General features: G+C 41.6%; 1 protein-coding gene across 3 annotated transcripts in view; it reads left to right on the top strand.

Annotated features, from left to right (window-relative positions):
• LOC105476843 (vacuole membrane protein 1) overlaps positions 1 to 26,681 on the top strand; it is a 142,157-nt gene that overhangs the window by 97,583 nt on the left and 17,893 nt on the right. For all 3 annotated transcript variants that reach the window (XM_011733104.3, XM_071082843.1, XM_011733103.3), the window contains 3 exons: positions 5,307 to 5,387; positions 8,576 to 8,692; positions 15,534 to 15,595. In XM_011733104.3, coding sequence (XP_011731406.1) covers positions 5,307 to 5,387; positions 8,576 to 8,692; positions 15,534 to 15,595 — 260 coding nt within the window. The remainder of the gene's footprint in view (positions 1 to 5,306; positions 5,388 to 8,575; positions 8,693 to 15,533; positions 15,596 to 26,681) is intronic.

The following is a 26,681-nucleotide window of genomic DNA, read 5'->3' as shown; positions in this document are numbered from 1 at the left end:
TTATTCTAAAATCAACATAAGAGCTGCCAAATTATACAAATAATGAAAAAATACTGAAGTTGTTTTTAGAAAAGCAAAGAACTTTTAAAACTACAGAGCAACAAGGAAAGCAAAATTGCACATAACATGTAAAACATTTTGAACAATAAAAGAATAATGCTTTCAATAAAATTATTACATAAAGCTTTTAAAACCATATAAGTAAGTTTTATACATGTGACTTTAAAAGTGAAATAAATTTGGGCCTGGCGCAGTGACTCAAGTCTGTAATCCCAGCACTTTGGGAAGCTGAGGAGGGCGGATCTTCTAAGCTCGGGAGTTTGACAGCAGCCTGGGCAACATGGTGAAACTCCGTCTCTACTAAAAATACAAAAAAATTAGCCAGACGTGGCTGTGTGTGCCTGTAGTCTCAGCTACTCAGGAGGCTGAGGCAGGGGAATCGCTTGAACCAGATAGCCAGATGTTGCAGTAAGCCAAGATCACGCCACTTCACTCTAGCCTGGGCAACAGCGAGACTCCGACTTAAAAATAATAATAAATTTAAAATAAGAAACAATAAAATATGTTCGTGTTTATGAAATCTAAACATTAGTTATTTTACTATTCTAAAATACCAATACAGTGCTTTTCTGGTTTTGTTTTCATTACACTGGCAAGGAAAAAAATCAAGAAAATACTCTCCATCAAACTGCATATTATGCTAATGTTTATTTTATTGAAATAAAAACAACTGTGCATACTTCATATTAATATAATTTCAGTAAATGTTTATAGATTATTTGATATATAATGTAATTTAAATTCTGAGAATATTGTGAAAGACCTGGAAAAAAATTATGGGAACTGAAAGTAGCATGGTCACTGTGTATGTTAAATACATAATAAAATTTGTGAAATCCTTTTTCAGTAGATGACTTTCACTCTTTTTAAAAAGTAAAGCTCTCCATTAAAAAGGCGCTTTACTTGTTTTCCTTATAATACATGCCAGCTTCAGATTTAAAAAATAAAAAAGGTAAAAGGAGGTTTCAGCTTCACGTGTTTGGATAGATTAACTCTTTTTGCTCAAATAAAGATTGTTAGAGCTCCCTTAAAGATAACTAATGAGGAGCACCCAGGCATCTGAAAGAACAAGAAGTCTGTTTTTTGTTCTTGCCTAATTGCTGTTAAGCAAAGATACTCTTCCCTAAAAGGGGAAAATGGCTCCTTACTTGTTATTCCTCTTTGTTAGTAATGATCACTGTGTTTTGACCTGTTTTCAGGATGTTTTTTAAAACAGGTTTTCTTGATCTTCTGTAGTCTTAAATATCTTTGTATATTATTAGGTGATCTGCATAATGTTTAATCATTTTTTTCTTTATATAAACCAGTTGGTATAATTGTACCTGTTTTCCTATTTAAGTTTGTACGTGTATGTATGATTCTATAGAGTAGAAAAATGCCATCAGTTTGAAATGATAGCACAATCTTAGTCACTTGATTTAAATAAATAGAAAATTCTAAAGCCTTAAAATTAAGATAATACTCTTTGGCAAACTCAAAAAAAGAAAGGAAATTAATATAAATGAAAGGAGGATATGAGACTTTCTAAATACAATACCTGTAGATCTTTTCTATACCATTTAATGGAGAAAAACTAATTTTCTGTATTTGTATCTATTAAAGGTGACATTAATGCTGATAGAAAAATATTCCCACATATATCTCACTTGGAAAACTTATTTATAAAAATTGTGCTGTCTTTAAAATAAAATTTGTATGCTTTTGTTGTTGTTTACTTTACCCTTTTCTTAGCAATTGAATACAATCTTCCCAGCCGGGCGCGGTGGTTCACGCCTGTAATCCCAGCACTTTGGGAAGCCGAGGCGGGCAGATCATAAGGTCAGGAGATGGAGACCATCCTGGCTAACACAGTATTTTGTGTTTTTGTAAAAAATACAAAATATTAGCCGGGCATTGTTGCAGGCACCTGTAGTCCCAGCTACTCGGAATGCTGAGGCAGGAGAATGGCGTGAACCCGGGAGACGGAGCTTGCAGTGAACCGAGGTCATGCCACTGTACTCCAGCAAGACTCCATCTCAAAAAAAAAAAAAAAAAAGAATTCAATCTTCCCTCTCATTAAAAGCAGATTTGCTATGAAAATTTTAAGGACTGTAAAGGAAGGCATTTTCCTGATTTTATATATTTAATTCTTGTGCTATAGTAATTAAAATTTTATAACTAGTTTTTGTTTTTTGTTTTTTTTTTTTTTTTGAGACAGAGTCTTGCTCTGTCGCCCAGGCTGGGGTGCAGTGGCCGGATCTCAGCTCACTGCAAGCTCCGCCTCCCGGGTTTAGACCATTCTCCTGCCTCAGCCTCCCGAGTAGCTGGGACTACAGGCGCCCGCCACCTCGCCCGGCTAGTTTTTTGTATTTTTTAGTAGAGACGGGGTTTCACCGTGTTAGCCAGGATGGTCTCGATCTCCTGACCTCGTGATCCGCCCGTCTCGGCCTCCCAAAGTGCTGGGATTACAGGCTTGAGCCACCGCGCCCGGCCTATAACTAGTTTTTAATTTAATAGTATCTGTTGATACTTTAGACAATTAAAACATTTCTTTTTACCAGTTTTTATTTAGTGCTTCAAATGGATTATAAACTTAGTAATTTGGGGGCTAATTGTATAAATTGTTAAAAATAAATGGATTTTGCAGAAGGATAGGATTAGTGAAGAGGAGCAGTAAATAATAAGATGTAATAAAAGAAGTAGAAATTAATTTGTTTTTAAAATAAGCTATATAGGAAAACTGATTTGATTATATATTCTTATATGGTTTTAAATCAATAAAACTCAGTACTTCACACTTAATGCAATAGATGCTAAGAAAAAAATTAACCTTCAGCTAGAAATCTAAATAAAAATAGAAAATGCCCTTTGCTGCAGTAGTTCAGTTGTTTAAAAATATTAAATCTGAGGCCTGGGGCAGTGGCTCAACACCTGTAATCCCAGCACTTTGGAAGACCAAGGTGGGAGGTCAGGAGTTCGAGACTAGCCTGACCAATACGATGAAACCCTGTCTCTACTAAAAATACAAAAATTAGCTGGACGTAGTGGCATTCACCTGTAATCCCAGCTACTCGGGAGGCTGAGACAGGAGAATCGCTTGAACCCGGGAGGCAGAGTTTGCAGTGAGCTGAGATGGCACCATTGCACTCCAACCTAGGCAACAAGAGTGAAACTTTGTCTCAAAAAAAAAAAAAATTAAATCTGATGTAATTGACTTGGTGAAAAAGTAAGTCTAATCCCAGAAAGAAAAATTAATAATTATCTCTTTGGAAATAGATTATAAAATTGCTAAATTTTGTTGTAGGATTTAATGATTAACTTTGAAAGCCTACGTATTTGGACTTGAAAGTGTTTATATTGACTGATCTTTTTTTTTTTTTAATATAGTTTATTGGTTTGGTTTCTTTGATTTTCTCATCATCTTCAACAAGTAGAGTTAAGTTTTTTGTTTGCTTTAATTTCAGTATTAACTACTGTGGTAACTTTGTAGGACTATTCTACACAGTATTATTTGTCAAAATGTTTTTGTAAGTGGGGATACACAGATTCTGTGCCAATTAGAGAAGTATATTTTTCAACTAGTTTGCTTTTCTGACTTTAAACTTTGTTTCTACTCTCTATGATGGATCTGTCCAGCCTCTATATTCTCTTTATTGTCTTTTAGAAAGTTGAACTAAAGGCTGGGTGCCGTGACTCACGCCTGTAATCTCGGCACTTTGGGAGGCCGAGGCAAGCAGATCACCTGAGGTCAGGAGTTCAAGACCAGTTTGACCAACATGGTGAAACCTCCGCTCTACCAAAAATACAAAATTAGCCAGGCGTGGTGGCAGGCGCCTATAATCCCAGCTACTGGGAAGGCTAAGGCAAGAGAATCACTTGAACCCGGGAAGCAGAGGTTCCAGTGAGCCGAGATCGTCCCATTGTACTCCAGCCTGGGCAACAAGAGTGAAACTCTGTCCCAAAAAAATAAAAAAAAAAAAAAGAAAGTTGGACTAAAGAGTGTGGAAGAGATTCTATGATATGAAGACTTATTAATAAAGCATTTATACACAAAAAAAGCATTTACACATTAGCTCATTTTTTGTCTTACAAACTATTTTCATTGGAATTTGGATTCCAATATATGCCATTTCAAAACCAGAAAAGAATTAAAGTCAAATATTTGTAGCATCAACATACTGAAAGAACTAGCCAGCCGAATGCATATTTCAGCATGGGAGGAGGTAACAGAGTGAAATAAAAAGCACTGATTTCAGTGTCTGAATATTGAATCATGTCCTGTCTTTGTCCCTAACTGACATTATGATCTTGATCACTTACCCTTTCTGAGTTGCAATTTTGTGGTCTATAGATTGGGTATAATAATATCTACTATACCTACACACCAGAATTGTTGAAAGCTCAAATAAAATCATGGTGAGAGGCCGGGCGCGGTGGCTCACGCCTGTAATCCCAGCACTTTGGGAGGCCGAGGCGGGCGGATCACGAGGTCAGGAGATCAAGACCACGGTGAAACCCCGTCTCTACTAAAAATACAAAAAATTGGCCAGGCGCGGTGGCGGGCGCCTGTAGTCTCAGCTACTTGGAAGGCTGAGGCAGGAGGATGGCCTGAACCCGGGAGGCGGAGCTTGCAGTGAGCCAAGATCGCGCCACTGCACTCCAGCCTGGGCGACAGAGCGAGACTCCGTCTCAAAAAAAAAAAAAAAAACATGGTGAGAATGTTTTACAAAACTAGCACAAGCTGTGCAAATGTAGGATGTTCTTTTGCTTCTGGGATAATGAATGCTTAGTTATTGCCACATAACTGTTTTTTCCATCTTCTGGCTAGTGATCGGCAGAGATGTCTTCATTGGCCATCTTGAAAACTCCTATGACTTTCTACCCTGCTATCAATTAGATATGAAATCTGGCAAATTATAGAAGAGAGGAAAAGGTAGATGTTGTAGGCCAGTGTTTCCAAATAATAAATTGGTTCATGGTTAGTTTACAATATTTTGTTAATCCCTAGAATATCCAGAGAGAATACTAAATTTAAAGTTACAGTGTTTTGGTTTATTCTTAAAATGTGGTAAGAGCTTAACTTTAAGGATATAATATTCTATCATTATTTTACTTGTGTTTCAGTGAACAACCTACTGTGATTTTTTTCATCATTCATCTTATTAATCAGTGTCATCAGATTGTGAAATTTTTAATAAACTCTGGAAAGAACCATCTTCCTTCTTTTCCTACTTTTCATTAATGTTTCTAAATTTGCCTTTTTACAGGACTTTGCCTCCCGGGCCAAACTGGCAGTTCAGAACCTAGTACAGAAAGTTGGATTTTTTGGAATTTTGGCCTGTGCTTCAGTAAGTGAATTGTATTAAAACAGAACTTTTACTAAGTGGTAGTGTTATATTTTGATCCATATATACTCCTGAATTAGCAAAAATGCTATCACTTTTATTGGGTATGTAATTTTGTGAATCATTCACTTTTTTTTTTTTTTTTTTTTTAAGACGGAGTCTCCCTCTTGTCATCCAGGCTGGAGTGCAGTGGTATGATCTCAGCTCACTGCAACCTCCGTCTCCCGGGCTCAAGCAGTTCTCCTGCCTCAGTCTCCCTAGTAGCTGGGACTCCAGGCATGTGCCCCCACACCTAATTTTTGTATTTTTAGTAGAGACAGGATCTCACCATGTTGCCCAGGCTGGTCTCAAACTCCTGGGCTCAAGTGATCCACCTGCCTCGGCCTCCTAAAGTGCTGGGATTACAGGCATGAGCTACCACACCTGGCCCATTCAACTTTTTTTTGTTTTTTTTTGAGACAGAGTTTTGCTCTTGTGACCCAGGCTGGAGTACAATGGTACAATCTTGGCTCATTACAACCTCCACCTCCCAGGTTCAAATGATTCTCCTGCCTCAGCCTCCCAAAGTAGCTGGGATTACAGACGCCCACCACCACGCCTAGCTAATTTTTTTGTATTTTTAGTTGAGACGGGGTTTCACCATGTTGACCAGGCTGGTCTTGAACTCCTGACCTCAGGTGAGCCACCGCACCCAGCCCAATTCAACTTATTAAATGAGCTGTTTTCTGTTGAATAGGTTCACATCTTGTTTATTGGCTTTTAAGTACATCATGCAGTGATGACTTCAGACCTAAATGGTTTAAATCAGTAAGAAAAAAGAGAGAAAATCCATTCTTCCCATAAAGAATATATAACAAACTACATTTAACCAAATAAGGATGACTTCATTCTTTCCTCAAATTTATAGATAAGAAATCTTTTTCCAAAGTTTCAAGTATTAGTTACAAGGAAGAATTTATATAAACCTGTGTAAAGCGATGTTAGCTCATGGCTATTCTGATTTACGTATCTTAAATCCTTGTTTTGTTTGGTTTTTTTTTTTTTTTTTTGAGACAGTCTCCCTCTGTCGCCCAGGCTGGAGTGCAATGGCGCAATCTCGGCTCACTGCAACCTCCACCTCCCAGGTTCAAGTGATTCTCCTGCCTCAGGCTCCCCAGTAGCTACATGCGCCACTACACCCAGCTAATTATTGTATTTTTAGTAGGGACAAGGTTTCACCATGTTGGCCAGGCTGGTCTCGAACTCCTGACCTCAAGTGATCCACCCACCTCGGCCTCCCGAAGTGCTGGGATTATAGGCGTGAGACACTGCGCCCAGCCTACATATCTTAAATACTTTAAATTCAGGCCGGGCGCGGTGGCTCAAGCCTGTAATCCCAGCACTTTGGGAGGCCGAGGCGGGTGGATCACGAGGTCAGGAGATCGAGACCATCCTGGCTAACACGGTGAAACCCCGTCTCTACTAAAATAACAAAAAACTAGCCGGGCATGGTGGCGGGCGCCTGTAGTCCCAGCTACTCGGAGGCTGAGGCGGGAGAATGGCGTGAACCCGGGAGGTGGAGCTTGCAGTGAGCCGAGATCGCGCCATTGCACTCCAGCCTGGGCGACAGAGTGAGACTCCGTCTCAAAAAAAATAAATAAATAAAATAAAATAAATAAATAAATAAATACTTTAAATTCATTTTCATTTCAACATGAGTTGGAACCTCATGATAAAGGAAAAAAGTTATAACTCATAGAGTTATGAGAGTCACATGAGCAAATATGAGAAATGGCAGGTGTAGTGCTGTGTAAATTATATTATTTTATGATTGTAAGAGATGAAATAATCCGGCCGGGCGCTGTGGCTCAAGCCTGTAATCCCAGCACTTTGGGAGGCCGAGACGGGCGGATCACGAGGTCAGGAGATCAAGACCATCCTGGCTAACCCGGTGAAACCCCGTCTCTACTAAAAAAATACAAAAAACTAGCCGGGCGAGGTGGCGGGTGCCTGTAGTCCCAGCTACTCAGGAGGCTGAGGCAGGAGAATGGCGTGAACCCGGGAGGCAGAGCTTGCAGTGAGCTGAGATCCGGCCACTGCACTCCAGCCTGGGCGACAGAGTGAGACTCTGTCTCAAGGAAGAAAAAAAAAAAAAAAAAAGAAATAATCCTAAAGCATTTGAATTTGGATGAGAAAAACAAAAATGAGTCATTGAATCCAAGTGTTGCTAACAAAGGAATACTTGAATTCTAATTTAATCATGTGTTTTTTAAAGACCATATGTGACAAATATTTTTCAAATAACTAGCCTTTCAAAGTTCAAAAATGAAATTATATAAATTAATTGGCTTATTAATGGTTCAGCCAACAGCTACAAGGTCAGAGTACTTTCTGGAGGAGAAGAATGGATGAAGTGCTCAGAAATAGCTTATGGCTTCTTTGCATTTTTACATGAAATGTCTTTTAGAATTCTTAAAATGTGGGAATGTTTGGAAAAGGTATTTGTTGTGAATCACTTCTTTGTCTGGGACTGAGTATTCAAAACATCTGAATCTGTGTACTCTCGTATTTCCACACTTGATCTTCTTTCTAAATTGTATCACATGGCCCTCAGACTTGGTGTCCCATAAAATAAAATAAAATAAAAATTATTAATATTTTACATTGAGAATAACAGCACATCCACCCGTAACTGTATTTGAGAATTTATTAGAATGTTTGTTAATGATATGAATGCTTTCCAGATAATGTTCACATTTCAAGCTAAAGATTTTAGAACCCTCACTGCTGAAACAATCTTAAGGTTCTTTCTTCACTCATACCTCACCTTAGAAAACAGCCACCAAATAGCTAGGAATCAACTGAATGGTATTAAATTCCTGCAGGTCCACTTACTTTATCCATCCAGTTCTCATGTGATGGGTGTACACACAAACACACACACAGTGCCTTAGCCATGAGTAATATAAGCAAAAGGACACCTTGGTTTGCTGTGAGCAGATTGAACACCTAAGGTGAATATGAGACCCGGCTTCTAGACACCTTAGGATGTTTCCCTAACCTCCTTTTGAACAATCCAGTACTGATCAAGGAACCCATATGTTGCTTTGCAGTGTAAGCAGGCTAAAAGCAGAATACCACATATCAATGGATGATAAAATTAAATTGTTCTTTGGATTATAATATGGAAGTCCTTCTTTTTCTCTTTATAGATTCCAAATCCTCTATTTGATCTGGCTGGAATAACGTGTGGACACTTTCTGGTACCTTTTTGGACCTTCTTTGGTGCAACCCTAATTGGAAAAGCAATAATAAAAATGCATATCCAGGTAATTATACCCCCTGATTAACTGCCTAATGATGATGAACCCATTACAAGACAATGAAACATGCTCATTCCTGGCCGGGCGCAGTGGCTCAAGCCTGTAATCCCAGCACTTTGGGAGGCCGAGACGGGCGGATCACTAGGTCAGGAGATCGAGACCATCCTGGCTAACACGGTGAAACCCCGTCTCTACTAAAAAATACAAAAAACTAGCCGGGCGAGGTGGCGGGCGCCCGTAGTCCCAGCTACTCAGGAGGCTGAGACAGGAGAATGGCCCGAACCCGGGAGGCGGAGCTTGCAGTGAGCTGAGATCCGGCCACTGCACTCCAGCCTGGGCGACAGAGCGAGACTCCGTCTCAAAAAAAAAAAAAAAAAGAAACATGCTCATTCCTAAGTGAATTATTTAGTTACTGTTTCTGCTTCTTTTGGTTGGTAGCTTACTTAGGTAATAAATCATAGAATGTCGTTTGGAATTAGCGATCTCCTTGTTTTCTTTCTTTTCTTCTTTTTTCATCCTTCCCTTCCTTCCTTCTTTCCTTCCTTTCTCTCTTTCCTTATTTTTTGCCCTGTGAAACTATTTATCCAGTACTTTTACCAAACAAAAATAGTGTTTGTGTGCAGAAAGATGCACATCATTTTTATATACACAGCCCAAAAAATGTTTTTTGTTTGTTTTGTTTTGTTTTACCAACCAGAAGCTGAGAGAATATTGCCATTCACTAATTCTCATTTTCTTTCACATACTCTATATATAGAGAGTATGTGAAGCAGTTCCTCCCATGGCACCAATATCCTTTACCGAAAAACAGCCAAATGTTAGTGTGGGAGGAGAATGGGGAAGAAGAGGGTCTCTGAAGAGGCAAAGAGATGTGGGTTGTGGTCAGAGAAGTGAGAATCTGCTAGTCCTCAAAGCCACTCTTAACAAAATCTTTAGAATGGAGGGTGTGTGTGTGTGTGTGTGTATGTATGCACGCATATATGAATAGAGAGGAGAGAAAAGGCTAAGAATTTAAACGAAGGGAAAATGGTATGTGCTTCTAGAACTGTGATATGAATTACTTCCTTCTAAGGGCAGATCTCAATAGAATAAAATAAAAATTAACCTGGAAAGAATGTGTTTTGAATCAGTGTGGTTTGTAACAAAGAACGGTGTTAACCAAAAGAAAGGAAAGAACAACCAGGCGCGGTGGCTCACACCTGTAATCCCAGCACTTTGGGAGGCTGAGACAGGCAGATCGTGAGGTCAGGATATCGAGACCATCCTGGCCAACATGGTGAAACCCCGTCTCTACTGAAAACGCAAAAATTAGCTGGGTGTGGTGGCGTGCGCTTGAAATCCCAGCTACTTGGGAGGCTGAGGCAGGAGAATCTCTTGAACCTGGGAGGCGGAGGTTGCAGTGAGCCAAGATTGCGCCACTGCACTCCAACCGGGCAACAGAACAAGACTCCGTCTCAAAAAAAGAAAGGAAAGAACAGTGAAGTTCTCTGCCCTTGTATGATTCCATGATAATTACAAGTATGTCTATCCCCAAAGTTTCTATGTCATACCTCTCTACTTCCAGTTCTTAGAAGGGAAGAATGAAACAGGAAAACTTCAGCTGCTTCTACCTATCCAGTTTATAATCTTAGATTTTGGCATTTGGGTCAAGTTTATTGAATCTGTCCTCTACTCTCCTGCCATAACCACTCAGAATTTCATGGATGTTTTTCCTACTTCAAGGAATATATTTCCTCCCATTTAAATTAAGTATTTTGTTCAATCAATGAACACAGGTTTTTTAATATTACAGTGCTAGTTACTATGGTTAAGATTTAATACTGGCCAGATGTGGTGGCTCACGCCTGTAATTCCAGCACTTTGGGAGGCCAAGGTGGGTGGATCACCTGAGGTCGGGAATTCCAGACAAGCCTGACCAACATGGAGAAACCCCGTCTCTACTAAAAATACAAAAATTAGCTGAGCATAGTAGTGCATGCCTGTAGTCCCAGCTACTCAGGAGCCTGAGGCAGGAGAATCACTTAAACCCAGGAGGCAGAGGTTGCAGTGAGCCGAGTTCACGCCATTGCACTCCAGCCTGGGCAACAAAAGTAAAACTCTGTCTCAAAAAAAAAAAAAAAAAGATTTAATACCATACAGGATTTTTTTCAAATAATAAAATGTGGTCAATAATACATTCTTTTCAATGTATCTGAAAATAGGTTTTTATTTAATCTTTAGAGTTGTTTCTAGAAGAGAGCTGTCATTTAGCTTCTTGGAGTCCTTAATACCTAAGTAAAAATAACAGATTATTTTATTTCATAACAAGAACTTCTCTAGTAATCCATGTTTTATGTGTCCTGCTTTATACCTCTTGAATGTAGTGCCTTTCTATAAATTATGGTAAAACGTATTATGCCATAAGTACCCTATCTGTAGTGGTAAGATATGCAACTTATCAGACCTTTCATTTCAGAAAGATTTAAAACTAGTATATTTTTAAACATACTCAGATTTTTTCAATTTATGATTATTTATTTATTTATTTATTTTTGAGACAGAGTCTCGCTCTATCACCCAAGCTGGAGTGTGGTGGCACGATTTCAGCTCACTGCAACCTCCACCTTCCAGGTTCAAACAATTCTTTTGTCTTAGCCTCCAGAGTAAGTGGGACTACAGGGCACAAGCCACCACACCCAGCTAATTTTGTATTTTTAGTAGAGACAGGGTTCACCATATTGGCCAGGTTGGTTGCAAACTCCTGACCTCGTGATCCGCCCACCTTGGCCTCCCAAAATGCTGGGATTACAGGCGTGATCCACTGCGCCTGGCTGATGATTAATTTTTTAATGGAACTTCACACTTTAAAGCATTTATCTATATGAGTTAATTCTTACACTCCTGGAAGAGAGGAATTACTGTACCCATTCTGTAATTCTCAGAGGTAGGGAGGTTAAAAAGTAATAGTTGCAGCCGGGCGCGGTGGCTCAAGCCTGTAATCCCAGCACTTTGGGAGGCCGAGACAGGCGGATCACGAGGTCAGGAGATCGAGACCATCCTGGCTAACACAGTGAAACCCCGTCTCTACTAAAAATACAAAAACTTAGCCAGGCGAGGTGGCAGGCGCCTGTAGTCCAGCTACTCGGGAGGCTGAGGCAGGAGAATGGCCCGAACCCGGGAGGCGGAGCTTGCAGTGAGCTGAGATCCGGCCACTGCACTCCAGCCTGGGTGACAGAGCGAGACTCCATCTCAAAAAAAAAAAAAAAAAGTAATAGTTGCTTAAAAGAATAAGTAACAGCTGGAATTTGAACCCAAGTGTTTTGACTTCCAGTTCAGTATTCTTTCCATTCTTTTGCATTGCCTTCTTAACGTCAATGTATTGATATGATTAAGGAAACTGAATTGTTTAACGCCTGCTATTGATCAGGACCTGTGCAAGGTAATTTGCAGTGGTTATCTCATGGCAGACAATTCTGAGAGGTCGTTGCTAACCACATTTCATAGATGAGGGAACTGTGTTAGAGAAGGTAAAATACTTGCCTAAGGCCCTAGAATTCAAACCAAGCTCTGTCAAGATAAAGCTCATTCCCTGTATCTGTGTGAAAGCAAAAAAGAAAAAGAAAGATAAAATCCATTTATGTTTCTGAAAGGAAAGAATCTGAGTTCCTTCACTAAACCAAGACCATGGGATATGTTTGTTGTGTTCCATCGTATCATGGTGACATACTTTGTAAAGGCATGTCACTTGATGTACATCCAGATGTAGCTTAGAGTAACAAACATTTCTCATTGTATGGGTAAACAATATTAGTAATATAAACATTTTAGCCATTCTGAAATAATAGTGGGAAAGCCACACACACACACCAATTTTTTTCTACCCTAATAGTAAACCTGTCTCCTTGTCTGCTTTTCTTTCTTCCCTTTTTCCTCAGCTTAAAATTAGACAACCTTCTTTAATAAATATTGCTGTTTTTATTGATGTCTTCCTATTAACCTTCCCCTAAAAGATTCAAATCAATCTACCTTTAATGTTAGATCAGATTTCCCCTTCCGCTGCATGGGGTCAAGTCGTATCCTTAGATGGGAAAAGGCATGAGAAGAGTATCTTTTTTTTTTTCTTTTTTTTTTTTGAGACGGAGTCTCGCTCTGTCGCCCAGGCTGGAGTGCAGTGGCCGGATCTCAGCTCACTGCAAGCTCCGCCTCCCGGGTTCGGGCCATTCTCCTGCCTCAGCCTCCCGAGTAGCTGGGACTACAGGCGCCCGCCACCTCGCCCGGCTAGTTTTTTGTGTTTTTTAGTAGAGACGGGGTTTCACCATGATAGCCAGGATGGTCTCGATCTCCTGACCTCGTGATCCGCCCGTCTCGGCCTCCCAAAGTGCTGGGATTACAGGCTTGAGCCACTGCGCCCGGCCGAGAAGAGTATCTTTTTAGAAAATAGTTTTAAACAGGTAGTATCCTTAGAGACATTACCTTTGTCCCAAATAATGAAGAAAGGCAACATACTCGTTTATGTTATTTCATGTACCGTTTAATTTACTTACTGTACCCTTAAAATACATCAGTGTTCTTTATTATCTCTCTATGTTCACACCCACCAGCACACACACAGTATTATAAACTCCCAGGAGGGCAGATATTTTTGTCTGTTCGTTCACTGATGTATTATAATGCCTAGAATAGCATCTGGCAGATAGTAGGCACTAAATATTTAATAACTGAATCTGTCTTAAGATTCTTCTTTCCAGCCGGGCACGGTGGCTCACGCCTGTAATCCCAGCACTTTGGGAGGCCGAGGCAGGCGGATCACGAGGTCAGGAGATTGAGACCATCCTGGCTAACACGGTGAAACCCTGTCTCTACTAAAAAAAATAGCTGGGCATGGTGGTGGGCGCCTGTAGTCCCAGCTACTCGGGATGCTGAGGCAGGAGAATGGCATGAACCCGGGAGGTAGAGCTTGCAGTGAGCCCAGATCGAGCCACTGCACTCCAGCCTGGGCAACAGAGCGAGACTCCGTCTCAAAAAAAAAAAAAAATTATTCTTTACAATGAAGGACTTCTTTTACAGATGGTTCCATCTTTGTTCATTCTAGCACAATTAGTTCCTCCCTCCCATGTCTTTTTTCTCCTCCTCTACCCTTTCCTTTGTTTATTCTATGCATGTGGTTAAGAGGGCTCTTCGGTGGTCTGTGCCTTTTATTTTGTAGAATTCCCACTCAGATCTCCAGCCTGAAAGGCTAAGACATATGTTCTTAGGTGTGTGACACATTTTTTGTCTTACACAGAAGTGACTTTGCAAGCTGCTACATACAAAAAGAAAATCTTGTTCTGCTGGTTTGCATTGAAATTGTGCAATTATTTAGGCATTGATTGTTAAGAAATGATGGTAGGGAAAGTTCATGGTGATGAAATCACTGAAAGGCAAGAACTACTAGCTCTGTTGATTAATAGAAGATTTATAGCTCTAAATAACTGGTTTTTGGTATAGACCCCCTGCTTTTCTCCACAAATTATCTGTAACAATTGCCTTGTTAGCTTTATGATATTCACACACCAGTTGTATACCTTTGCCTTATTAGTCTTCTTGCCAGAAATAATGTACATTAGTCTAACCTGTCCAGGTTCCTGAGATTCATAGTGAGTGGATAAAAAGAAGACTGCTGGCCGGGCATGGTGGCTCAAGCCTGTAATCCCAGCACTTTGGGAGGCCGAGGCGGGTGGATCACGAGGTCAGGAGATCGAGACCATCCTGGCTAACATGGTGAAACCCCGTCTCTACTAAAAATACAAAAAACTAGCCGGGCGTGGTGGCGGGCGCCTGTAGTCCCAGCTACTCGGAGGCTGAGGCAGGAGAATGGCGTGAACCCGGGAGGCGGAGCTTGCAGTGAGCCGAGATCGCGCCACTGCACTCCAGCCTGGGTGACACAGCGAGACTCCGTCTCAAAAAAAGAAGACTGCTGTTGGCTGGGCGCAGTGGCTCACGCCTATAATCCCAGCACTTTGGGAGGCCGAGGTGGGCAGATCACGAGGTCAGGAGATCGAGACCATCCTGGCTAACACGGGGAAACCCCATCTCTACTAAAAATGCAAAAAATTAATAACTTGCCGTAATTAGTTTAAAAATAACTTGCTGTTATTAGCCAGGCGTGGTGGCAGGCGCCTGTAGTCCCAGCACTTTGGGAGACTGAGGCAGGTGGATCACCAGGTCAGGAGTTCGAGACCATCCTGGCCAGCATGGTGAAACCCCATCTCTACTAAAAACACAAAAATTTTCCAGGCGTGTTGTCGTGCACCTGTAATCCCCAGCTACTTGGGAGGCTGAGGCAGGAGAATCACTTGAACCCGGGAGGTGGAGGTTGCAGTGAGCTGAGATCACGCCATTACACTCCAGCCTGGGTAATAAGAGCGAAACTCTGTCTCAAAAAAAAAAGGAATACAAAGTGGATAACGTTTGAATTAAATGATAACATTTGAATTAAATGTTATCTTTTATTAATATTTTATTTATTTATTTATTTATTTTTTGAGATGGAGTCTCCTCACTCTGTTGTCAGGCTGGAGTGCAGTGGTGCGATCCCAGCTCACTGCCACCTCCACCTCCTGGGTTCGAGCAATTCTCCTGCCTCAGCCTCCCAAGTAGCTGGGACTACAGGCACATGTCACCATGCCCAGCTAATTTTTGTATTTTTAGTAGAGACGGGGTTTCACCATGTTGGCCAGGATGGAAATGTTATATTTTATTTTTAAAGAAATTTAAAAATTGCAGTTAGGGGCACAATCTTACCTCTTTAGACTATTACCAGAATTGTGAATTTATGTTGGTTTTTTGATAACTAAATAATTTATTTTAACTGGTGTTTTCTTTACAGAAAATTTTTGTTATAATAACATTCAGCAAGCACATAGTGGAGCAAATGGTGGCTTTCATTGGGTAAGTAATTCTTTAAGGACTAATATTAATATAATTACTGTTTAAATGGCAGTAAATGTGTACAAAACTGAATTGAAATAGAATTTTTGACATAGTTCTTTATTTTTTGAGAAGCAAAAATAACTTGCTGTTATTAGTAAATGAAGATTTTCTTGTTCTATAGTAGGGAAGGATAAAGCTCACATTATCCCTGTTTAATTGTAAATCAAACATCTATCAAGTGATATAATTCTGGGTTTAAAAGAAGCTTTGGGAAATAAGAAACTCTCTTTATATAAAAGATATGTGTATATCCTTACAGTTTAGTGGTGCTTTAGTACAATGCTGTGATTTTTGGCCAAACTAGATGCCAGATACACAGCCACATTTAAATGTAAATATAAATCTTACATAAAATTTTAGTATTTTATATAAAACCTAGCTGGCCGTGGTGGCAGGCACCTGTAGTCCCAGCTACTCAGGAGGCTGAGGCAGGAGAATCGCTTGAACCTGGAAGGCAGAGGTTGCGGTGAGCCAAGATCATGCCATTGCCCTCCAGCCTGGGTGACAGAACAAGACACCATCTCAAAAAAAAAAAAAAAATAGCATTTCATTAAATAAGTCATGTTAGATGGCATAATATTAACAAAATATGTCAGGTCTCTATTACTTCACTAGAGAAAAATTAGGTTATTTTAAAAGGTTAAACTGGCCAGGCACGGTGACTGACGTCTGTAATCCCAGCACTTTGGGAGGCCAAGGCAAGTGGATCACAAGGTCAGGAGCTCGAGACCAGCCTGGCCAATATGGTGAAACCCCATCTCTACTAAAAATACAAATATTAGCCTGGGGTGGTAGCGGGTGCCTATAGTCTCAGCTACTCGAAGGCTGAGGTAAGAGAATCGCTTGAACCCATGAGGCGGAGGTTGCAGTGAGCTGAGATCCTGCCACTGCACTCTTGCCTGGGCAACACAGTGAGCTCCGTCTCAAAAAATAAAATATAAAAATAAATAATAAAAGGCTAAACTATCCAAAGCTTTTATTTTTGTGTTTAGTTTTAAGAAGTGATGAAGACCAGTTTTAACATAAGATTTAAATGATATTCTCACAAAATTATAGAGTTCAGTTTAATAAAACAGTAAAGGCACATTTTGTTGGATTAATCAGATTAACTTTCAGCTGGAATATGAACACTGTTGCCTATTAAATTGCAATAAGGCCGGGCACAGGGGCTCATGCCTCTAATCCCAGCACTTTGGGAGGCTGAGGCAGGGGAATCACCTGAGGTTGGGAGTTCGAGACTAGCCTGACCAACATGGAGAAACCCCATCACTACTAAAAATAAAATTAGCCAGGCGTGGTGGCACATGCCTGTAACCCCAGCTACTAGAGAGGCTGAGGCAGGAGAATTGCTTGAACCTGGGAGGCGGAGGTTACGGTGAGCCTAGATCGTGCCATTGCACTCGAGCCTGGGCAACAAGAGTGAAACTCCATCTCAAAAAAAAAAAAAAAAAAAAGAAACAAATGAAATAAAAAATACATTGCAATAAGACCAAAAGTTGTTAGGTTTTTAATTTGTTATTATAGGGGAGAGGTTTTCTTTTCATTCAGTAATACAGCTGCCCCATGGTGGAAAAGTGTCAAGTTTAAGTGCCCTTTGTTTAGTTTAAATGTAAATCTTTATCTTAAAAGCCACTTACAAAGCAAACATTTATGGAAATTTTTGCTATTTAAAAAAAAATGCCACTTGGTGTTGAGTTCGTGACTATTGGGTTTTTTAGTCATATATATATTCATTCTTTTCTTTGTTTTGTAATAAAATAGTTTTTAATATTTGCTAGTTCAGCTTTAATAAGGAAAAAATATATTCTTGAGATTGTACTCAGTGGAGCCAGTCATTAGTTTCATTAATTCCTGAGCTTATCAGTGTGAATTTATAACTTGTACACTAAAATTTACATTTAAAATTAAATTTACTCTAGTTTTTTGCTGCCTGAATCCTTACAAATAAAGTATTTTATATGTCACCATATATCACATAAAGACAAAAAATACTCTTGTCCCTTATTTTTTATTTATTTATTTATTTATTTTTGTAGAGACGGGGTCTCCCTTTGCTACCCAGGCTAGTGTCAAACTCCTGGTTTCAAGTAGTCCTCCCACCTCAGCCTCCCAAAGTGTTGGGATTACAGGCATGAGCCACCATGCCTGGCCTTCCCTTATGTTTTTGTTTTTTGTTGTTGTTTTTGAGACAGAGTCTCGCTCCAGGCTGGAGTGCAGTGGTGCAATCTCAGCTCACTACAACCTCTGCCTCCCAGGTTCAAGCAATTCTTCTGCCTCAGCCTCCTGAGTAGCTGGGATTACAAGCGTACGCCACCACGCCCAGCTAATTCTTGTATTTTTAGTGGAGATAGGGTTTCACCATGTTGGTCAGGCTGGTCTCAAACTCCTGACCTGGTGATCCGCCCATCTTGGCCTCCCAAAGTGCTGGGATTACAGGCGTAAGCCCCTGCTCCCAGCCCCTTATTTTTTAAATGTAAGGAAAATACTTCATTTATTCTTAGAGACTACTGCTCTACCTTGAGACTGCAGAACGCAGTACGTATAACACCATGCATTATTTGTTCTTTTCCTATACTGAACATTTGTAGAAAGAAGTTTTTCAGCTAATCCTGCATCCTCACCACGAGCACCTTCTGTTTCCCCAGCCTTTGGAATTTCTAGGAAGTTAAATTACTTAGCTACTTGTTTCATCTACCAATATATCCAGTTTCACTCTCTTCCAATCTATTCACCATATTGCAGTCACTAACCTTTTTGAAATTTTAATCTGAGCATATCATCACCACTGTCTTCACCCCCTTTCTCCTCCTCTTCTTGAAACCCTTCACTTACTTGTTTTTCCCTTCATTTCTTTTTTTTTTTTTTTTAAGACGGAGTCTCACTCTGTCGCCCAGGCTGGAGTGCAGTGGCCGGATCTCAGCTCACTGCAAGCTCCGCCTCCTGGGTTTATGCCATTCTCCTGCCTCAGCCTCCCGAGTAGCTGGGACTACAGGTGCCCGCCACCTCGCCCGGCTAGTTTTTTGTGTTTTTTTTAGTAGAGACGGGGTTTCACCGTGTTAGCCAGGATGGTCTCGATCTCCTGACCTCATGATCCGCCCGTCTCGGCCTCCCAAAGTGCTGGGATTACAGGCTTGAGCCACCGTGCCCGGCCCCCTTCATTCTTTAGATAAAGCCAAAACTCCTTACCAGGGTTTATAAGCCCTCCCTGTGTTATCTGTCCCTTCTAGTTTTCTCTGCTCAAACCACTTTGTCCATATTTGAGTCTCCCACCACTGGTCTTTGCTTGTGCTTTTCTCTTTGCCTAGTTCAAGATTTCTCAACCTTGGCACTATTGACTTTTTTAAGACCAGATAATTACTTGTAATGGGGAACTGTCCTGTGCATTATAAGAGATGTAGCACTATCTTTCTTCTCTGCTCACTGCATGCTGCTAGTACCTTCCAATCATGACAATCACAAATGTCTCCAGACACTGCCAAACGTCACATGGGGAAGAGACCCACCACCCTCATTGAGAATCACTGGCCTAAACAGTGTTCTTTAGATTTTAGCCATTGCATTCTCAGAAACCTTTCCCTGACTTGATCTAATACCATCTTTACCAGGGGCCTTTCTTCAAAGCAACAGTATACTACATGCACTTATAGTTATATTGTTACACTTATGTTTGTAGGAGTGTGTGATTACTGTCTTTTTACTGTTAACCTGTAAGCTTCTCAAAGGAAAAGATTGTGTCTATTTTTGTTTACTGTTATGTCCACCGAACCTGGCATCTTGAATGACATATAGCAGATGCTCTGTAAATCTGCTGAATAAATGAACACATGACCAGTACAAATTAGAAAATCATTGATATAGCCCAGATTCTTCTATTTCCCCAGCCTTTAGAGTTTTTATGAAATTATATTATTTATCTATGGTAAATAGAAATGCCTTTAAGCTTAGGCCAATGTAGTTAAGTCAGAATATCTTATGTCTGTCTTTTTTTTTTTTTCGTGACAGAGTCTTACTCTGTCTCCCAGCCTGGAGTGCAGTGGTGCGATCTCACCTCACTTCAAGCTCCGCCTCCTGGGTTCACACCATTCTCCTGCCTCAGCCTCCCAAGTAGCTGGGACTACAGGTGCCCGCCTCCACGCCCGGCTAATTTTTTGTATTTTTTTTTTTTTTTTTTTTTTTTTTGAGACGGAGTCTCGCTGTGTCGCCCAGGCTGGAGTACAGTGGCCGGATCTCAGCCCACCGCAAGCCCCACCTCCCGGGTTTACGCCATTCTCCTGCCTCAGCCTCCCGAGTAGCTGGGACTACAGGCGCCCGCCACCTCGCCCGGCTAGTTTTTTGTATTTTTTAGTAGAGACGGGGTTTCATCGTGTTAGCCAGGATGGTCTCGATCTCCTGACCTCGTGATCCGCCCGTCTCGGCCTCCCAAAGTGCTGGGATTACAGGCTTGAGCCACCGCGCCCGGCCCAATTTTTTGTATTTTTAAGAGAGACAGGGTTTCACCATGTTAGCCAGGATGGTCTTGATCTCCTGACCTCGTGATCCACCTGCCTCGGCCTCCCAAAGTGCTGGGATTACAGGCGTGAGCCACTGCACCCGGCCTATTTTACATCTTTCAAAGTCAGTAATTTATTTTAAACCCCACTAGCGTGTCCCCTCAAAAAATTCCAGTGATCCTTTACTCTTAAAGATAAGATGGTTTTGAATATAGTTATGCTAAAATATTCAAGACCTACTGGATTCAGATTTGTATTGAATTAAATGAGTTGTATCATATTTGAAAAATTATTTTCGGCCGGGCGCGGTGGCTCAAGCCTGTAATCCCAGCACTTTGGGAGGCCGAGGCGGGTGGATCACGAGGTCAGGAGATCGAGACTATCCTGGCTAACATGGTGAAACCCCGTCTCTACTAAAAATACAAAAAAAAACTAGCCGGGCGTGGTGGCGGGCGCCTGTAGTCTCAGCTACTTGGGAGGCTGAGGCGGGAGAATGGCGTGAACCCGGGAGGCGGAGCTTGCAGTGAGCCGAGATCACGCCACTGCACTCCAGCCTGGGAGACACAGCGAGACTCCATCTCAAAAAAAAAAAAAGAAAAAAGAAAAATTATTTTCAGGAGCAGATGTTGGAATGTCTTGATATCCTTATCATTTTCCCAGCACCGTCTACAGGGATTACCTCAGCTACTTCTGTTTTCTTTTCTTTTTTGAGGCAGAGTTTCACTCTTGTTTCCCAGGCTGGAGTGCAATGGTGCGATCTTGGATCTCGGATCTCGGCTCACCCCAACCTCCACCTCTGGGGTTCAAGCAGTTCTCCTGACTCAGCCTCCCGAGTAGCTGGGATTACAGGCATGTGCCATCACACCCGGCTAATTTTTTATGTTTAATAGGGACGGGGTTTCTCCATGTTGGTCAAGCTGGTCTCTAACTCCTGACCTCAGGTGATACGCCTGCCTAGGCCTCCCAAAGTGCTGGAATTACAGGCGTGAGCCACTGCGCCTGGCCCTTTTTTTTTTTTTGAGATGGAGTTTTGCTCTGTCGCCCAGGCTGGGGTGCAGTGGCACAATCTCGGGTCACTGCCACCTCTGCCTCCTGGGTTCAAGCGATTTTCCTGCCTCAGCCTCCCAAGTAACTGGGATCACAGGTGTGCGCCACCAGGCCTGGCTAATTTTTATATTTTTAGTAGAGACGGGGTTCCACCATGTTGGCCAGGCTGATCTCAAGCTCCTGACCTTAGGTGATCCGCCCACCTCGGCCTCCCAAAGTGCTGGGATTACAGGAGTGAGCCACCGTGCCCAGCCATTCTTTTCTAGATAATGTATTAAACAGTATAAATAATTAGACTCAGCAGATGCTAGTAAAGCTTTATTATCAGATCCCAAAGGGTATCCTTTTAGTCTTTGTCATTAATAACATTATCTTTTAATCAGATTCTCCAATTGAGTATGACATGATGGATTTTTTTATGTTTTGAAGTAGGAAATACTTTTTTTTTTTTTTTTTGAGACAGAGTCTTGCTGTGTCGCCCAGGCTGTAGTGCAGTGGTGTGATCTCGGCTTACTGCAACTTCCACCTCCCAGGTTCAAGCAAATCTCCTGCTTCAGCCTCCTGAGTGGCTGGGATTACAGGAGTGCACCACCACACATGGCTAATTTTTGTATTTTTCATAGAGATAGGGTTTCATAATGTTGGTCAGGCTGGTCTCAAACTCCTGACCTCAAGTGATCCACCCACCTCAGCCTCCCAAAGTGCTAGAATTACAGGTGTGAGCCACCATGCCCAGCCAGAAATGTTTTTAAATACAAGTGTTCAAATGAAAATTAATAGGTAGCCTCACCAAAGCTAAAATAGGGATTAAGTTCAATAAAGAGAACGAATTTTTAGTAGACCCAAATATATGATTTCATATCATAATTAATAGATTAGTACTTTATTTCAGAAAAGAGGAGGTGAACAGCTGGATTTCCTCACTAGATATACTGTCTCTAACCTGCTGTAGAAACATTCTCCTTTAGATCATTTGAGGCCAGGAATTCAGGACCAGCCTGGAAACATAGTAAGACCCTGTCTGTCTCTACAAAAAAACATACTAACAGATTAGTTGGGCGTGGTGGCACCCGCCTGTAGTCCCTGCTACCCAAGAGGCTGAGGTGGAAAAATTGTTTGAGGCAGGAGGTTGAGGCTGCAGTGAACCATGATCATACTATTGCACTCCATCCTAGGCAACAGAGTGAGACCCTGATTCTTGAAAAAAAGAAAGGAAGAAAGAAAATAAACATTCTCCTTTAATTGTTAGTTCTCCCCTTCACACTGCTAAAACCCTGAATGGGGCCAGGCATGGTGGCTTATGCCTGTAATCCCAGCACTTTGGGAGGCCGAGGCGGGTAGATCATTTGAGATCAGGAGTTTGAGACCAGGTTGGCCAACATGATAAGACCCCCATCTCTACTAAAAATACAAAAATTAGCCGGGCATGGTGCCACATGCCTGTAATCCCAGCTACTTGGGAGGCTAAGGTAGGAGAATTGCTCAAACCTGGGAGGCAGAGGTTGCAGTGAGCCGAGATCGCACCAATGCACTGCAGCCTAGGTGACAGTGAGACTCTGTCTCAAAAAAAAAAAAAAAAAAATCCCTTAATGGTATAGCAAATCATCAAATTAAATTAGTAAACTTCAGAATGCAGTCTTTTGAAGGATATTTAAAACCTTGTAGTCAGCCGGGCGCGGTGGCTCAAGCCTGTAATCCCAGCACTTTGGGAGGCCGAGGCGGGCGGATCACAAGGTCAGGAGATCGAGACCACGGTGAAACCCCGTCTCTACTAAAAATACAAAAAATTAGCCGGGCGCGGTGGCGGGCGCCTGTAGTCCTAGCTACTCAGGAGGCTGAGGCAGGAGAATGGCGTGAACCGAGGAGGCGGAGCTTGCAGTGAGCCGAGATCGCGCCACTGCACTCCAGCCTGGGCAACAGCGTGAGACTCCGTCTCAAAAAAAAACAAAAAAAAAAAAACAAAAAAAAAAACCTTGTAGTCACAAATAAAGGAGTGATAACTTGTCATGGTAGAGAACAAAATCAAAAGACAAGCAAGAAAAAAGCCAGAAGCAGTTCAAATTTAAAATAAAATTGTGAGATAATAAGGCAAAGAAGAATGAAAAATGAATCCCGGGCCGGGTGCAGAGGCTCACGGCTGTAATCCCAGCATTTTGGGCAGATCACCTGAGGTCAGGAATTCAAGACCAGTCTGGCCAACATGGTGAAACCCCATCTCCACTAAATATACAAAAATTAGCCGGACATGGTGGCAGGTGCCTGTCATCCCAGCTACTCAGGAGGCTGAGGCAGGAGAATCGCTTGAACCAAGGAGGCAGAGCTTGCAGTGAGCTGAGTTCAGGCCACTGCACTCCAGCCTGGGCGACAGAGTGAGACTCCGTCTCAAAAAAAAAGGGGTGGGGGTATCAAAAATCTTTTGGCTGGGACTGGGCATGATGGCTCACATCTATAACCCCAGCACTTTGGGAGGCCGAGGCAGGTGTATTACCTGAGGTCAGGAGTCCAGCCTGGGCCACATGATGAAACCTCATCTCTACTAAAAATACAAAAAATTAGCCATGTGTGGGGGTGGGCGCCTGTAATCCCAGCTACTCCAGAGACTGAGACAGGAGAATCACTTGAACCCGGAAGGTGGAGATTGCAGTGAGCCAAGATCGTGCCAGCGTACTCCAGCCTCGGTGACACAAGGAGACTCCTTCTAAAAAATAAAAAATAGGCCGGGCGCGGTGGCGCAAGCCTGGAATCCCAGCACTTTGGGAGGCCGAGATGGGCGGATCACGAGGTCAGGAGATCGAGACCATCCTGGCTAACATGGTGAAACCCCGTCTCTACTAAAAAATACAAAAAAAAAAAAAAAAAACTAGCTGGGCGTGGTGGCAGGCGCCTGTAGTCCCAGCTACTCGGGAGGCTGAGGCAGGAGAATGGTGTGAACCTGGGAGGCGGAGCTTGCAGTGAGCCAAGATCGCGCCACTGCGCTCCAGCCTGGGTGACAGAGTGAGACTCCGTCTCAAAAAACTAAATAAATAAAAATAAAATAAAACATAAAAATTAAAAAAAAAAAAAAAAAGACCAGGCACAGTAGGTCACACCTATAATCCCAGAACTTTGGGAGGCTGAGGTGGGCAGATCACCTGAGGTCAGGAGTTCAAGACCAGGCTGGTCAACATAGTGAAACCCTGCCTCTACTAAAAATACAAAAACTAGCCAAGTGTGGTGATGGATGCCTGTAGTCCCAGCTACTCAAGAGGCTGAGGTGGGAGAATTGCTTGAACCCAGGAGGTGGACGTTGTAGTGAGCTAAGATTGCACCACTGCACTCCAGCCTGGGCGACAGAGCAAGACTCTGTCTCAAAAAATATATATATTTTTTTTTAGCCTGGGCATGGTGGCTCACGCCTGTAATCCCAGCACTTTGGGAGGCCGAGGCAGATAGATCGGTTGAATTCTCAGGAATTCAAGACCAGTCTGGTCAACATGGCAAGACCCAAAGTCAGGTGATAAAACCAAAGAACTAGAGAACTTTCTAGCTCAAAAGGCATTACGTTACTTGTGTTTTGTTTTGTTTTGTTTTGTTTTTGAGACAGTTTTGTTCTATTGCCCAGGCTTGAGCGCTGTGGTGCAATCTCAGCACACTGCAACCTCTGCCTCCCGTGTTCAAGCGATTCTCCTGAGTAGCTGGGATTACAGGCACCTGCCACCATGCCTGGCTAATTTTTTTATCTTTAGTAGAGACAGGATTTCACCATGTTGGTCAGGCTGGTCTCAAACTCTTGAATTTGTAATCCACCCTCCTCGGCCTCCCAAAGTGCTGGGATTATAGGCATGAGCCACCGTGCCCAGCCCTTTTTTTTTTTATTATTATTATGATTTAATACTAATCTTTATTTAATTTTAGACTTTCTCCAATGGGAGAGACCTGTACATATTTCTTAAAGAGCATAACCAAATCTAACTTTTAAAGTTATGATTAAAATGACATGTTCCCATATTCTCACCAAATAGGGGATGTGAATTCCCAGAAAATAACATTAAGCATATGACTAGCAGCAAACCATATGCAGAACATTGGCTGATTGTCATGTTGCCAGGGTCTTATTGGAAGACAAATTCCCCAGTTTTACCACACAAGAAAAGTTTCCATAACTCAATCATTGAACTTGAGGGCTGGGGGATGGTGTTGGCTGGAACAGGGACTTTTTACCAGATACAGAATGTTCCATGCTCTTCTTTGCTGTCTCCTATTTCTGAGCTAACTTGATGCTTGACCTCAGAGTCAGGCTTGCCTGTGGCAAGAGAGATCATTTTAACCAGTGAGTAATTAAGTGCTTGAATCCGAATGTTGTTTCTTATTCCTCACTCTATGGAAAGTGGTCAGAATGAGCTACGTGAGCCTGGACTTTTTCTTCTACAGAAAGAAAATCTGTCCTTTCATTTTAAAGTATAAAATGATCCATGTATTCGCTTCTCTTTGACTTTGATCATTGAAAATAATCAGAAAAAGTTATGGAAGTGTGGGACACCAACATTTGTATTATCTGACAAAAGGATAGAATTTAAGGCTTAACATAGGGTTTAAACCCCAGCTGCTGAGACTCAGTGTATACAGTCTAACATAACCTCTTTCTGCAGTTTGGGAAAACCCCTTTCTCTTCATGTCCATAGTAGTTTATATATCCTTCTCTTTTGGCACTTCACCTTTCTATATGTTTGTTATGGATATTGGGAGACCGCATAAAGGTTAAAACAGGAGTTCTGGAGTTAGACTGTTAGATGAGAAATGGGTGCATTGTATTTGGAAGTTACTATTGACCATAATGGAGTATTTTAGTAGCATGATGAAAATTAAAACCCAAATATATTGGATTACATGGAATTGTGGGCTAGAGGAAAGGTCAAGCCAAAGTCATGTCTGACACATTTTAATTGTTCTGTAAATATTTGTTGACCAGATGAATTAATTCATTCATTAAATAGGAGGGACCAGTGTGTATTTTAGGCTGAGGGTAAAACTAGTAAAATGCTAGAGACAGAAAATACAAATGAAGAAAGGGAAGGATGTGGGAAGGAAATTAACATACAGTAAGCACCCACTGTGCCAGATACTTTACATAAATATTCATTTCATATCCATAACAAAACCCATGAGGTACTATTACAGATAAGTTAAATTCATATAAATGATAAGAGATGATTGAGATAGGATCAATCTGGGGTGGACTGGTTATCCTCATGAACCAGTTCTTTCTTGAAAACTGGAGTGAAGACTCCAAGATGTTTTGAGGCAGAGAAGGAGGGCACTGAGGGTGCACTGTGGAAGCCAGCGAGGTCATTTGCTGGAAGTTGGAAATTTAGACTAGAGCACCAGTTTCAAACAGCTGCTGTGTGAATTCGGTAGGGATGCAGCATGAATTATTTCTGTCTCTTCGCCTGTGCACACGTGCATCCACCTGTGTGCAGCTGTAGGTAGTTACTACTGTGGTTACTTTTAATGAAAAACTCACGTGTTTC

This window comes from Macaca nemestrina, chromosome 17, assembly GCF_043159975.1.
Source record: "Macaca nemestrina isolate mMacNem1 chromosome 17, mMacNem.hap1, whole genome shotgun sequence".
Classification (NCBI taxonomy): Eukaryota; Metazoa; Chordata; class Mammalia; order Primates; family Cercopithecidae; genus Macaca; species Macaca nemestrina.
Note: the sequence above shows the minus strand (reverse complement) of the source record. Positions and strands in the feature narration are given on the sequence as shown.